The 13,498-nt window shown below is 43.9% G+C and overlaps 1 protein-coding gene across 1 annotated transcript; it reads left to right on the forward strand.

Annotated features, from left to right (window-relative positions):
- The first annotated feature begins 10,389 nt into the window (after nucleotides 1-10,389).
- Nucleotides 10,390-13,106, forward strand: LOC6535671. Its single transcript, XM_002096263.3, has 7 exons — nucleotides 10,390-10,797; nucleotides 11,159-11,564; nucleotides 11,642-11,796; nucleotides 11,856-11,964; nucleotides 12,020-12,243; nucleotides 12,298-12,415; nucleotides 12,482-13,106. The coding sequence occupies exons 1-7, from the start codon at nucleotides 10,402-10,404 to the stop codon at nucleotides 12,730-12,732; spliced, it is 1,659 nt and encodes a 552-aa protein (XP_002096299.1). The 5' UTR covers nucleotides 10,390-10,401; the 3' UTR covers nucleotides 12,733-13,106.
- The last annotated feature ends 392 nt before the right edge of the window (nucleotides 13,107-13,498 follow it).

The following is a 13,498-nucleotide window of genomic DNA, read 5'->3' on the forward strand; positions in this document are numbered from 1 at the left end:
TAATCGTATAGTAATTATATAGTATTATTATTATTCATATTAATTATTACAGATGATAGCAAAGACTATTATAAACGTTAGTTGTACCAGCTACGAGGCCATCGAATACGTACATCTATACTTATATACAATATTTAACACAATGGCATAGTTTATTGAAGGATTCTAATGCTTGGACTTAAATTTAGTTGTATAGATTAGTTTTTCTATGATATTTTAATACGGTTGTAATGTAATGGATCTTTGGGGGTGTTGTGCCATGTGTTGCATTTGTTATTAAGGTACTGTTGTGTTTAGGACATAAGACAGCTTCAATCTGCACCAGGGAGTCTGAGTATATTACAAACTTTCCTCTCCTATTTGTCACTATTTTGATTGCTTCGAGGACTACGATTGTTTCTGCTGTTAGGATAGGTAGAGTGCCGAAGTGCAGCATTCCAGTTTCGGTGGAGATAGCGAAAGATATGATTGAGTTTTGTTTGGATTCGTCTGAATAGAAAAGATTTCTTTTAAATTTCTTTTATTTCATAAAATAGTTTTCGAAATATCTCTGGTGGAATGTTGTCTTTTTTATAGATGCTTAGAGAAGTGGTTTTTAGATTATATATACATTATATTATATTATATTTTCCTATTATATTAGGTAATATAGGTTCATGATTGCGAAATCGAACAGTTTTATTTACATTTATAATGAAATGATTTTAACAACATTTGTAGATAAAAACAATATCAATTTCGGTGTCTGCAGCCTCGTTTAATGCAATTTCCTTAGCAATTTGGCTACGTTTGGTTAACATGTGTTAACAACGACATCGAAACAGGTTTCAATTGGTACGACTTTGATTTCATTTTCTCCCCGCAATCGAACTGTTTCCTCGGCCAGGACAAAGCCAAACTGGACTGAAGCCTGTAGGCCCAGAAAAAAGCTGAAATGAAAGCCTAAGGCAATTCATTCAATATGTGCACACAATACCCCTTGATATGCTGCTGCTGCCCCATTGTCTCAAATGTTCGAACTTCGAAGTCCGTTGTCCACTGTCCGCTGTCCGTTGTCCGCTGTCCAGTTAGTGCTGCAGGATTCCATTGCTGAGTTGGGGCCCACCAACAAAGTGGTTTTGCAAAATCAATTGAAGAGCTTGTGGCGATTCCTGCTGTCGACACTGCGCCATCCCTCCAGCTCTGCCCCAATCCCTTTCCGTGGTCCTGCTCCTGGAATCGAGGTCCGTTAATTTATGTAGTTATGTACTGCCGGTTGCCAGGATACCCGAAACAATGGGCAATTGCTGCGGCACTTGCAGCATGCCGAGCGGAGCGTATGCTTTTGTTTGGCAAAGGTGTTGAAATTCTGGAAAACAGATATACATTATCATATCAATTTGAAAGCCATTAAAATTCATCAATTACTTATTACGAGAGTGAAATACCAAGCATCAGAGGAGGACCACCTAAAGGTGATTTAAAATGGCGTATAAAATATTATACATATATCATGTTAAACAGAAGTAGATACTGTATATGCTTGCCCTTTCACTTGACAGCTTTCATAACCTTTGAAGTGCTTGCTCTTGTCCCCCAATTATTTATGGCCAACCCCAAGTCCTTGATAAAAAGTTAATAAAAAAACCCCACGCCGCCAACAACAAAGGGACATCAATAAATCATCAACAATAAAAGCATAAGGGAAATGAACAAGGATAATGCAATGCAATCCTTTTGCCCGCCAACAGCTGCTCACCCACTCCGCTGAAATGTGTGAAAATGTCAGCGGCGACAGGGAGCTATCCCCACCTCCCCCTCCGGTTATTATGCTCGCCCATTTGTGGAGGGGGCGCCACATAATGGCCAAAACGGAAATGTTGTTTGCAGCCAATTCATTGCCAACACACAGTTGCGAAACGGCAAAAAACAAACAACAAACAGCAAGCAGCATAAACACCCCCTGCAGGCTTACGCAGGAGCAACACCATTGCGCAGCACGAGGGGGGGGGGAGGGATGCAACTGTGGTGCGGTGGGGCAGTACGAACAATGGCAACAGCAGCAGAAGCAGCAGAAGCTGCAACTGCAGACCGCAAAATGTGTTGCCACAACCCTCGGGGCAACGAAGCTGGAGCAGGAGCTGCATGGAGCTGGGCCGGGGCCGGAGTTGTAGATGGAAACTCATAAGTTGGCAGTCGTCGTCTGGCAGACAAATCCTCGGAGCAAGTGCATTCATTCATTGGCAATAACAATCAAACTGCTGTTGGCAGTACACAGTCCCTTTCCCTTTCCCTGCCCATCTCTGTATGCCATTCAACTTGTTTGCCCTGCTGCTGTTGCTGTTGCTGTTCTCAGCAGCAAAAGCACAAACCCAAACAACAACAACATTCAACATGCAACAGCAACAGCTATGGCAACCACAAGCGACTCCGTGCTGTTGACTTTAATATTTCGGTCTTCTTCGTTTATTACAATCCCCGAAAGACCAAATAGTCTGAAAATCGTCACAGATACCGGGAAATATAATATCAGCTCTATGTGGGAAAGGTAAACCTTAACCAGGCACCTTGGGAATCCGATAAAGGGGCCATAAATCGTAAATTTTCCCCCCATTCCATCAGGTTCTCTTGGCTCAAGTTCAATTTGGCACTGCCGTTCGTCTTTATAGATTTACAATATTTACATAGTTGCACTCCAGTAGATAACACGGCGATAAAGAGTTCAATCGCATCGGTCTATTGGCCGGCGTCGCTTGGTGTTAAATCGCCGTTTGACTCTCTGTTTTTAAATAAATAATATTGTGTAATGATAGCAATAATCCATATCTGAGCGAGTGCGTTTGTGTAATCATTGATTAAATAGTTTCCCATTTACGATCTCACACTTTCACTTTATCGATCGTGAAATCGCGCTGAAATGTGAATCAATCGGAGGTAACTTATTTACCCGACCATAATCCTTCATTACATCTGCTCCTTAGGCGAGAGAATCTTCGCCAGCAAGTCACAACGTGGCCATGAAGTCCATCAATAATGCAAGTGGCCATAAATCGGAACCGTTGCCGGCGACACTCTCGTTCGAAATTGGTTAGATATCGACTGATGGCTATCAAGGGCGCCAGCGGCAAAACAGAATGTCAACAGTTTAATAAATAAAATCAGTCAGCACCACCGGCCAGATGGGTTGCCAGCTCAGGCGCGCGACTGCAATTAAGGCGAAAAAAGGGGAAAAAATGCCATCTGAAAGGGGCAAAGTCAAAGCCCAAGTGCGGCAAATGCCGTCTCGGATCACTCACATGCTGCTGTTGTTGCTGCTGATGCTGATGTTGCATGTGCCGTCGTGTGCGACAGGAGCGGATTGTCGCTGGTCCCAGATCGGAATCAGAATCGGAATCAACGGCGGCATCAAAATCAGCGTCGACACATGCGATATTTGAGTCGTAAATGAGAATTATGATCGATTTATTATGCGACAACCAACGACGGCGGCAGCAGCAGCCGCAGCAGTCGCAGCAGCAACTGCAACATGGCCAAGTGGCTGTGACAGGTTTGGGCTCTTCGTCTCGGGTTCTTGGTCCACAGAATATGCGCAAGACATTGATTTTCGCCAGGTAATGAGGCAACTCATTAATCATTTTTTCGTTGCGCACTGGCTGGGGGATTATTTTGCTTTTGCAACAAGCACACCGGCAACTCGCAAGCGGCAACGAGCAACGTGCAACAGTTGCTGCTGCCTCTGACGGAATGCTGGCAACATGTTGAGCGTGCAGCTGCAGCAGCCGAGGCAGCCGCTTCTCCTCTCATCCTGGCTGGCTGTCTCCTCTTGTTCTCTGCTTGATTTTGTTAACCTTTTGACCATTTAAAGTTATTTTTGTATGCTTTACTGCCAATTTGGTGGTCATTGGCCATTCACTTGACTTGCGCCTGTTGCTTGTCCGTTGTCTCTTGCCTGTCTGTTGCTGTTGTGCTGCAGTCGCCGTAGCTTTTCTGTTGCGGTTGCTCTTTTGGCACACAACGCACAATGTCTGACAGTTTGGCCGATTGCTGTGGCTGTTGCTGTTGCTTTTCCTGTTGCCTTGATATTGCTCTTGCACTCGCCAATGTTGCCGCTGTCGCCGTCGTCTCCTGGCTTGTGGCACACACTGGTGATGCTCATCTGGCAGCAGGACGGATGCGGTCTGGTGGACTCACTGGATGCACTACACCAGCAAGCCTGCAACCTGTAAAGCTACCTTCAAGAAAGCTATATTTGATCATAAACCAATGACTTTTTTTATACTTTTATTATATAACAATGCACCAATTATTGTAGACACATTGTAAAACTATAGCCCAATCCTTAGGTTAAAAATTAAGTAAATTAAGTAATCTTATCTTCCAGTCATTCATGCATTTGACTTAACTGAAAGCATTTTCATACAAAGGCTTATGACCTGAAGGATTGTAACATCATTTTGCAACTTATCTTTTTGATTCCTTAGGATAATTCCTCCTTAATATAAATTACATCTTACTATAGGTGTCGGGGTCTACTTAAATTATGCATTTTTATTTTATATATTTAATCAAATACAATATTTTATAAGGTCCAAAGTAATAGGTTTTTGTCGTGAAAAAATACATTACTATATTCATTGAATTAAACATGATATCTTTTAGTTTGGGAGAAGGGGTAAACTCATGGAGTACTGAAGGGTATTGAGGATGTACCTGAGTGGTTATATTGCCACTTTTCTGCACTTGTCGCGCACAGTTGGCCAACTTGTAAATGCCTGTCGTTGCGGTCGTTTGGGAGCCATTAGCCTTCGCCTTCATCTTCGGGTCAGCCGCACGCACAAATCCCGAAATTCTGGCAAAATTTCTTCATTTTGTGAGCGACTCGCTGGCGGCTGGGACCTGCAGTTGTTGGCAATTATTTATAGTTTCTGATGTATTCAATTTATTATGCAGATGTTTAGAAAGTTGCTAAATACTTGATGTACGACTCTAACATATCGGGTGTAATTTTTCTCCGGCTGGTGAAGGAAGTTCGAGGGAAATCCAACTAGATGCAGACGGGTATATTAGAAATTCATGAGTTTTCCTTCAGTCGGAAAAGAAAACATTCAGCTAGCTGTTAAATTTACGATTTTCTCACGATTATTCATTGATGATTGATCCGTGTAGTCGAGGGATTTCCAAGTGGAATGTAAATCGATACGTGGCGTTAAAAACGCCGTTTGCTATCAACGTCCGCTTAAAGTTCATCACACTGCGGATGGTAATTAATTACGGAAACTTGCAGAAAAAACACTGAAGCCAGAAGCCCGCAATTAAACATAACATAAATAACCAAGACAACTTAATTTTGAAGGTTGGCTGTTCTGCAGCCGAGTCAATGGATCGACATGCAATTCTCCATGCATTAAAGTTTAAAGGCCAGCTACAAAAAATCCAGCAGCAGCAGCAGCAGCCAACCGCAAGGAGAAAAAAACCTTTTCTAATTTATTAATATGTTTAAGAGGGAAAAAATCTATTTGGCAAACAAGACCGACTGACAGCTAACATAGATCGCGGTGGCTGGCGCAGACCATTAGAAAGCGATTAGATAGCGATACAGATACAGATACTTGATACTCGATACTGAATCCCCCGAAAGACATATGTAACCCACGAGCGGTCGGCCCAAGGAGCAGCGGCCAAAACAATGTCAGACCGCTTTGCCCGGTCCGCCGAACAATGGCAGCTAAACATGGTAAGTTAACAGTTTAATTTACCTGGAGACAAACAAAAAATGCCGCTACATGCTAGCCAACGATATGCGGATATTTAATGTATCCGCCAGATACGTAACATAGAAAAAAACGCGCTGCAAAAATAAAATTCCGCTCTCAATCTCAGGACCTAACAAAAGCTTAATAGCTGAAAAAAAAGCTGAAGAAATCGAGCTCAACTGCAGTTATCGCTCATTATGGATCGTGATCAATGGCGTAGAGTGGTAGAGTGTGTGTGGTGTATGAGAGTCCCGAGAAAAAGGAACCGCAAGATAAACGCACTGTGCAGTCCCAGTCCCCTGAAAACAAAGGCTCCCGGTCAGGCCAACAAGTGTTGCTGGCCAACTGGGCAAAAAGCCGAAAAGGCAACGGTAACAATCTGGTGGCGAGAGTTCGAGACAAGCTTCCGCGTCGCATCCTTTTTCGGTCCTAATTTTGCATGCCCAGCTTCGCTAAACGGAGCAGAGCCGAAATAACCAACGACCCAAGGCTAAATGACCGTTGAAGATTAGCCCAAACTGTCGGTCTTGGCCAAGAAGCACTTCAGGGAGCGCTACCCAAAGCTCAAAACGCTTTTTTAGCTTGGCCTACCATGCAATTAGCAGAAGTTGTGTTTAAAATGATTAGATATCGGGAGTATAATGCTAAATAGATTAATATGTTCCTAACCCAATATCTTAATCGGCTTTGTTTTCCAAATTTGGTATATAGATAAGTTTTTTTTTAACGATAATTTGTAATTTACAACATCTTTATTTGCAAGATAAATACAAATACTTTACAAAATGTATTTAATTTAATTTATTCAACCATTCAGGGATCACGTTGCGTCTCCTATGCCAAACCTTGCTGCATTTTTTTATGTTAATAAAGCATTTAATTAACGCACCATTTATGGCCATCAACCCAATCGAATGCAGTTTATTCTCCCGGCCTCCACCTGGCTCCTTCCTCAATCCAGTCGATCCTGCCGCCGGTTCCTTCTCCTTCGCCGGGATCCTCATCCCCATTCACATCTCCATTCTGGTGCGTGCAGCGTATCTGAAGGCAAGAAAAAGAAAAACGGGCCGATACAGCTGCGGTTTAGGCGGTATTATGGCTAAGAGCTCGGCAAAAAAAATATAAATAAAAACCGAAAACAAAAAATGCGGTAACCGCAAATGTTTTGCTGTAATTTCTGGTGTTTTTGCTTAAACGCTTCGATTTGGATTCGATATGCTGCAGATACAGATACAGACAGTGACGCTTTTAAGATACACTTTCAGTGCTCTTGGCCTTTTGCTTTTTGCTCCAGCGCCAAATGACATTGAAATGAATAGGGTTTTTCTTTGAAAGCTGCAAAAAACTGATGCCGTATCGCTTGATTTGGCATATAGGAGGTGGTTCGCGAATGTTTTTGTTCCGATTTTCGACATCGATTTTTATGTACCTGAGTACAGAACTTCATAAAAGTCAAACCTTGCGGGTATATATGAACTCTTTTAACCTGAAATATAGATTTTACATAAAATATATATCTGCTTTGTGTAAATATCAATTTATTTGATCGTATCACGCATTAATCCTTAATTCCAAACGAGTATTCATTTTCAGCAGTAGCAATGTTTCTAGAAGCGTAGAAATACAATTTATTAATTGGCACCTGTTCGAAAACTGGTTGGCTTTCATAGGCTAAGCCATAAATATTTATTTTACGGACCTCCCGTAGGCCAAAGTGCCATGGAGCTTCCATCCAAGTCCAAGCTTCCATCCCAGTTCTTCCTAGCCACCCAATCCTAAGTAGTTTTCTATGTCAACCGCTCACATTACCCACCCGATTTGGCGGCATTACAGCCATTTCCATATTCATACTTTAAGCCCATACGCACGCTTCTCAGTTGTCAGGCGGAACAATGATAATTTCCAGCCAAAAACTGGCTTCCACGGCTTCCCCAGCTTCCATTCCATCCAAAAATACTCGAATGAGTGAAAAAGGAAACATTGTGGCTTTACCGTTAGCCGGCTATAACCCATCAATTATATTGTAATGATGTCTGGCTGTAGCTACTTCTGCCGCCGATGCTACTTCTGCTGCAGTCGCATCTTCAGAAATCATAAGCAGGAATGGCAACTGGGCAACATGCTCATTATCAACGTCATCATTGGGCGGCGGTGGGGAGTGCTGAGTGGCATTAGAATTTTCTGGACTCAGAGGAATCCACGTTTTAGTTCGAAAAGGAAAACTACTTATAGCACTGATGAGAATCGCGCCCGCCGAATCCACGCAGCTCCCACCTGGCTGACACTCGCTGCTGCCAATCGATGCACTGGAAAAAAGGGTGGCACTTAAAGGAATCACCGCAGCAGTTATACTGCCAGAAGTTTAAACCACAATGCTAATCCGCACAAAGGTCGAGGAGTTTTTCTTAAACCATCGTCGTCGTAGTTTTCTGAAAATATTCACACAATACTAGTATTTTCTCAGTGTGTCCTTCAGAACATTTTATCCTTTGTAGCATTTGCATTCGAGTGTCCACTAAACGTCAATTAAGTGGGCTTACCCACTGCTCGGGATGGCGGGGCAGTTTGATTTGGTCGCCACTCCTGCTCCACCTCCACTTATCTGCACCCCCCTGCTCCACTTCACAAAGTTCCAGGAGTTTCGCTCCAACTGCGATCTCCACTTTGCCCAGTACAAATACATAACATAACATAACATGAAGTAATAGCTTTAACAATATTGTGTGCACAAGGCTTTTGGAGGGGCCGCCTAGGCGGGAAGAGTCCCCATTGCCGGCACCATCGTTGTCGTCATCATCTGCATGTGTGAGCCTCTGCTCCAGTGGTTTTCCCAGTGGGTTCGGTGGTGCGGTGGTGGTGCAGTCGCTGCTGTCGGTGGTGGCGGTGGCGGCGGCTCTCTTTGTCATTTCGCCATGACGCATGCGTAACGTTCGATTTGATTCAATTAATGGTCGGGAATTGTATGTACGTGTGGTTTGATTGGCTTGGCTTCGTTTTGGTTTGGATTTACCATTTCTGTGCTTTGGTTTGGCTTGGTTTGGGATCCAAGCAGACTGCGGGGCAGACTTTTCACAAGAATATACTGATGGGTGGATACGTGGATTGTTTTGTGGATTTTGAGTCGCAGATGCAGCAGAAGCTGGAGTGCTGCGCAAATACATTAAGTATACTACAGCCATCCGTATTGCAGGTTGAGCTATACGAAGAACACTTCGGGTTTTCATAGGGATTAATCGAAGGTAAATATTTATAAATACATTTCAACTTTATATTTTTTTATATTTTTTATATTTTTATATTTTTTTGCTTGTACAGCAATTGGTTAAAACGATTAATATAAGTTTGTGACCCACTCTACATCCTAATTGAATCTACAAGCTACGATGTGTCAATACTAAACAATGCATAAAGAATCTGCATACCAATAATAGATTATACTCGAATGCTGCATAAATGGAAGCTCTAGCCCCGATCATGATTAATTGCAAATTCATTTTGAATACGTTGAGCATCAATCACGGAATTCCAAATACGCCCCTCCAACCAGCCCATTAAAACTAACCGCTCATAATGATAATCTTTGAAACTAAACGCCCGCACTGTCGCGTAAAATGTATCTGCATCTGCATTCAGCAGAAAAAAGGCATTTTTAATCGTTTTTTGCACTGACTAGCTCATCATATTTTCCAAAGTCAGACTCCGCAGCCTTATTTGTGAAGTGCGCAGTTACTTATACTCGTAAAAGTTTTTTTATTTTTTTTTTGCCAAACAGCTGGCGACGCCAACGCCAAATGGCGCCAGCTGGGAGTTGCCAGTTGGCAACTGTGCACAATAACACCAATTGCAGTTGCAGTGTAGCTGGCGTTTGACGTTCGTCGCAGCAGCAATTAACAATTTTTAACCTTGTTGTGCATGATGCATGTGGCATGAGAGCACTCCGATCATCCCATGATCCGCTGGCGATGATGATGATAATCATTACGAGCAGAGGAGATGGTGACTCTGGCATGCAGACGCTGGTGCATAAAAAGCTGCTAAATGTTTTCGAGTGCTCTTCTATTTCGCCATTAAATCGATTTTAGTTTCGAAGCATTCCGTGTTTGCAAATGCGAGACATCATCGACCTCAATATGCATAATCGATTGGTGATTGCAGCGGCTGTCGTAAGGCATTATTAAATATGAAAGTGTTATTCGACTTTCAGTGATCGTTGCTGCAATCCGATATTCTCGTTAGCATTTAGCGTCGATTCACGAATCTACGACTTTAAATGGATTGTTTATTTCGCAAGTGCATTTTCCATAATCTGAAATGGCGTTCAGCACTCTGGCCGTTTAATTACTCATTTAAAATTAACACAGGTTCCCCAAGAGCTTACTCAAATACCTGGCATAACATTAACCCTGTTACCCACAGCAACTCCACTCGCCGCAGCCACATCACAAGTGCAATCAGAGGAGCGTGACTTCGTTGTTTGATTGTTGCTGCAAAAGTGAAGGTTGAAAAAGCTGGAAAGGCGACAATTAATGCTCTGATAAAGCCAGAGAAAGATGCAACACGAGCAGCGGCAGTGGATGCAGCAACTGCAGCCGCAGCAACATGCGACAGCAGCAATTTTTAGCTGCAAGTGCAACATCTGCCACAGTCGGCGCGCGAGTTTCCGTTAATAATGTTGTCAAAGCGTTCCGATGCGTTGATAAGCGCTTTCGTTTTGACGCTCTATTATGTGGGCGTGGCCGATGGGAATAACGCATCAGACTTTGTGACAATGGGCGATCTGCGGAGGAGTAGGCGTGGCCAGTCGCATTTCTCGCGTCCCGGTGGCATGATAATGGAGGGCATTGGGATCCAGTACAGCATGCGATATCAGCCGGGCTTCCAGCTCCACAAACTGGCCCAGCAGCAGGCGGAGGATGGCGGAGCGGGCGGTATGGAAAATCCACCGGCCACGGAAGCCCCAATGCCCATGCCCACTCCCGGGACACCTCCACCTGAACCACCTCCCCCAGAACCGGAGGAACCAGAGCCCACGATACCCATGCGTCCGACAACCATTCCAGTGGAGGTATGTCAAGATATGGGTGTTTTCGAGACTTTAGTGCCAGACCCTGTACTGTCAAAGTGTCTAGATAGATGATTCTATTCTCCAGAAAATTACAGTGAAACTCTCCTGAAAGCCTCCTAAAACATAAATGCAAGACATAAAAATGTCTCTGTGGAATCTCTTGCCATAAGTTTTATTTACTAAATTCATGTTAAATGATCACTTTGCGAAGCAGTCTCTCCATTTAAAAGCTATCTGCCTGAAACTTTGCCAAAGTCATCTTTTACATATCGGAACCGTTCTGTTCGGACCACTATATCATCTAGCTGCCATTGGAATAAATACTAGACAAATTTATAATAAAGCTGCTTTTATTATCTAGGAACCTTCAGCTCTACCACCAACGATGATGATGCCCACTCCGCCAGGGATGCAGCCCAGTCCCAAACCCAAGCCCACTGGAAAGCCCTCGATGAGTCAGCCAGTGCCGACGTCACCATCCAGCACCAAGAGCTCCATAATGCAGCCCCATCAGACCCTGAAGAACATCCTCTTCGGTTCGCCCATCGAGGCGAATCTCATCCTGAAAAAACCCAATGCTCCGCGCTCGAAGGGCAAGGGCTTCCTCAGTCTGTTCGAGGTGATCAAATTCCCCAACACGAAGTGCAGCGTGTCCATGGGCGACATCCGGAGCATGGAGGGCGTCTGCTACCACGAGTTCGAGTGCAAGAGCCTCGGCGGGATTCCCACCGAGAGCTGTGCCGAGGGCGTGGGCGTCTGCTGTGTGTGTAAGTGAAAGTACAGCGATCGATTTGCGCGATATCAAAACATCTCACTACTCACATCTAACTTCATTCACTTGCAGTCGTCAATGGATGTGGCGATGTCACCAGCCAGCAGATCCTCTACTTCGAGAGCCCCAACTATCCAAATGCGGTGCGGGAGATGATGATCTGCGTCCTAATCATCAATGTGAAGAAGGGAGTGCAGCAACTGAGACTGGATTTTCAGATGTTCGAGGTGGGAGTCGCAATCTCGTATGCGTAGTCCTTAGCTTAATTGATTTTCACAATCTCTAGCTAAGTCGCCCCAGCAATGGTAACTGTGTAGACGATCAATTTATAGTCTCCGGCCACAATACCAATTTCCAGATACCCATTCTGTGTGGCATCAACACTGGCCAGCATAGTAAGTGGTTTCAAACGGATTGAAAATTAGAATGCAGTGCTGACTTATCTTTCAGTTTATATCCATGTTGGTGACTCGAACGAGGGCAAAGTGTATCTATCGGTCTTTATGAAGGTCTCGGGAGGAGGACGTTCCTTCAATATAAAAGTCACCCAGGTGGACGACGATCTGGCTCCCAATAATTGCCTGCAATATTTCCCCGAGGCTGAGGGCATAATAAAGTCATTCAACTATGATACAGATGGCTCCATTGTGGATAACCGAGAGGCTACTTACTTTGTAAGCCAAAGGCTCTTCAATTTAACTAACTTTAATGAGTATTTCCTGATGCAGAACAATTTAAACTACGCCATATGCCTATCCCGATTGAAAAACGTGTGCAGTGTGGCATATAATACCGAACAACTTGGAGGTGATCAACCCGACTTTCAAATCATCAACAAAGATGAAGGTACGACTTAAAAATAAGATATTTTAGAGTAACTACTAACCGATTTATACGGATACTGTTCAATAGCCGAGAACGATTTGATCTCCGATGGCCAGGCGGGAGCTGGCATCTTCAACTGTCCGGACGACTTCATAGCAATCAACTCCGTTCCCCTTTGCGGGGAGCGTTTTAACGATGGCCGGGAAAGCGACGACTACACCATCCATGCCACTGTCAGGGATACCGCTGCAGGTCCCATCATCCTGCCCTTCCGAACCGATGGCGAGTATGTGGGTCGCGGCTTTCGACTGCTCTACAGGCAGGAACTGTGTGCCTGAGAGCCCACTGCGATGTGCATGTCGATCACTGGTTCACAAGATGCATATGTTCCGCAGTCTCTGGATCTGACTTGAATGTTCCGTTGTTTGGCCTAGTGCACAGTGGGAAAACTTATTTACTTCCTAACTTCAGGGAGAGTATACTACTTGCTTGATCGGATAGATTCAGTTCCCTTTCGAAATATAAAAAAAAGGTTTTATATTATATATACAAGAAAGTGTACGTCATAGATTGGAATCTATGATTGATTAGAGTGTTAAGTAACTGCGGTGAAGCATAACAAAATCATAACAATAATAAATATAAATTTTGGATATGATCTGTGTACCTAGAACAGTCTGATCGCTTTCAGATTAAAGAGTTTTCGAAATCATTCAGGTGTCTGCCTTTCTTCTCAGTGCACATATGGAATTTAGCACGCTTTGGTCAACTGGAGGGCATTTGAGTTGGCAACTGCGGATTGGGATTGCGATGCGGTGCTGGGTCGATGGGAACGACAGTTTCCGTTCGCGTTCCCGTTCCCAGTGCTGCCCCCGTGTTAATGTGTTTTATGTGATTCGAAGCGATTTGGTGGCTTAGTCTTGGCGCCGCCCACCCACCGACTGGGCGGTTCGCGGGTTCGTAGTTCACACACCATCCGAGCCACCAAAATGCAAGGGACCGATGGAGTCGATTGGCGTTGGTGTTTGTTGACAGGTTTATTTCAAATTTTCACGTCTCGCCAGGGCAAAAACAGACGGTATATGTACGAAAGATACTATGACG

Source organism: Drosophila yakuba, chromosome 3R, assembly GCF_016746365.2.
Source record: "Drosophila yakuba strain Tai18E2 chromosome 3R, Prin_Dyak_Tai18E2_2.1, whole genome shotgun sequence".
Classification (NCBI taxonomy): domain Eukaryota; kingdom Metazoa; phylum Arthropoda; class Insecta; order Diptera; family Drosophilidae; genus Drosophila; species Drosophila yakuba.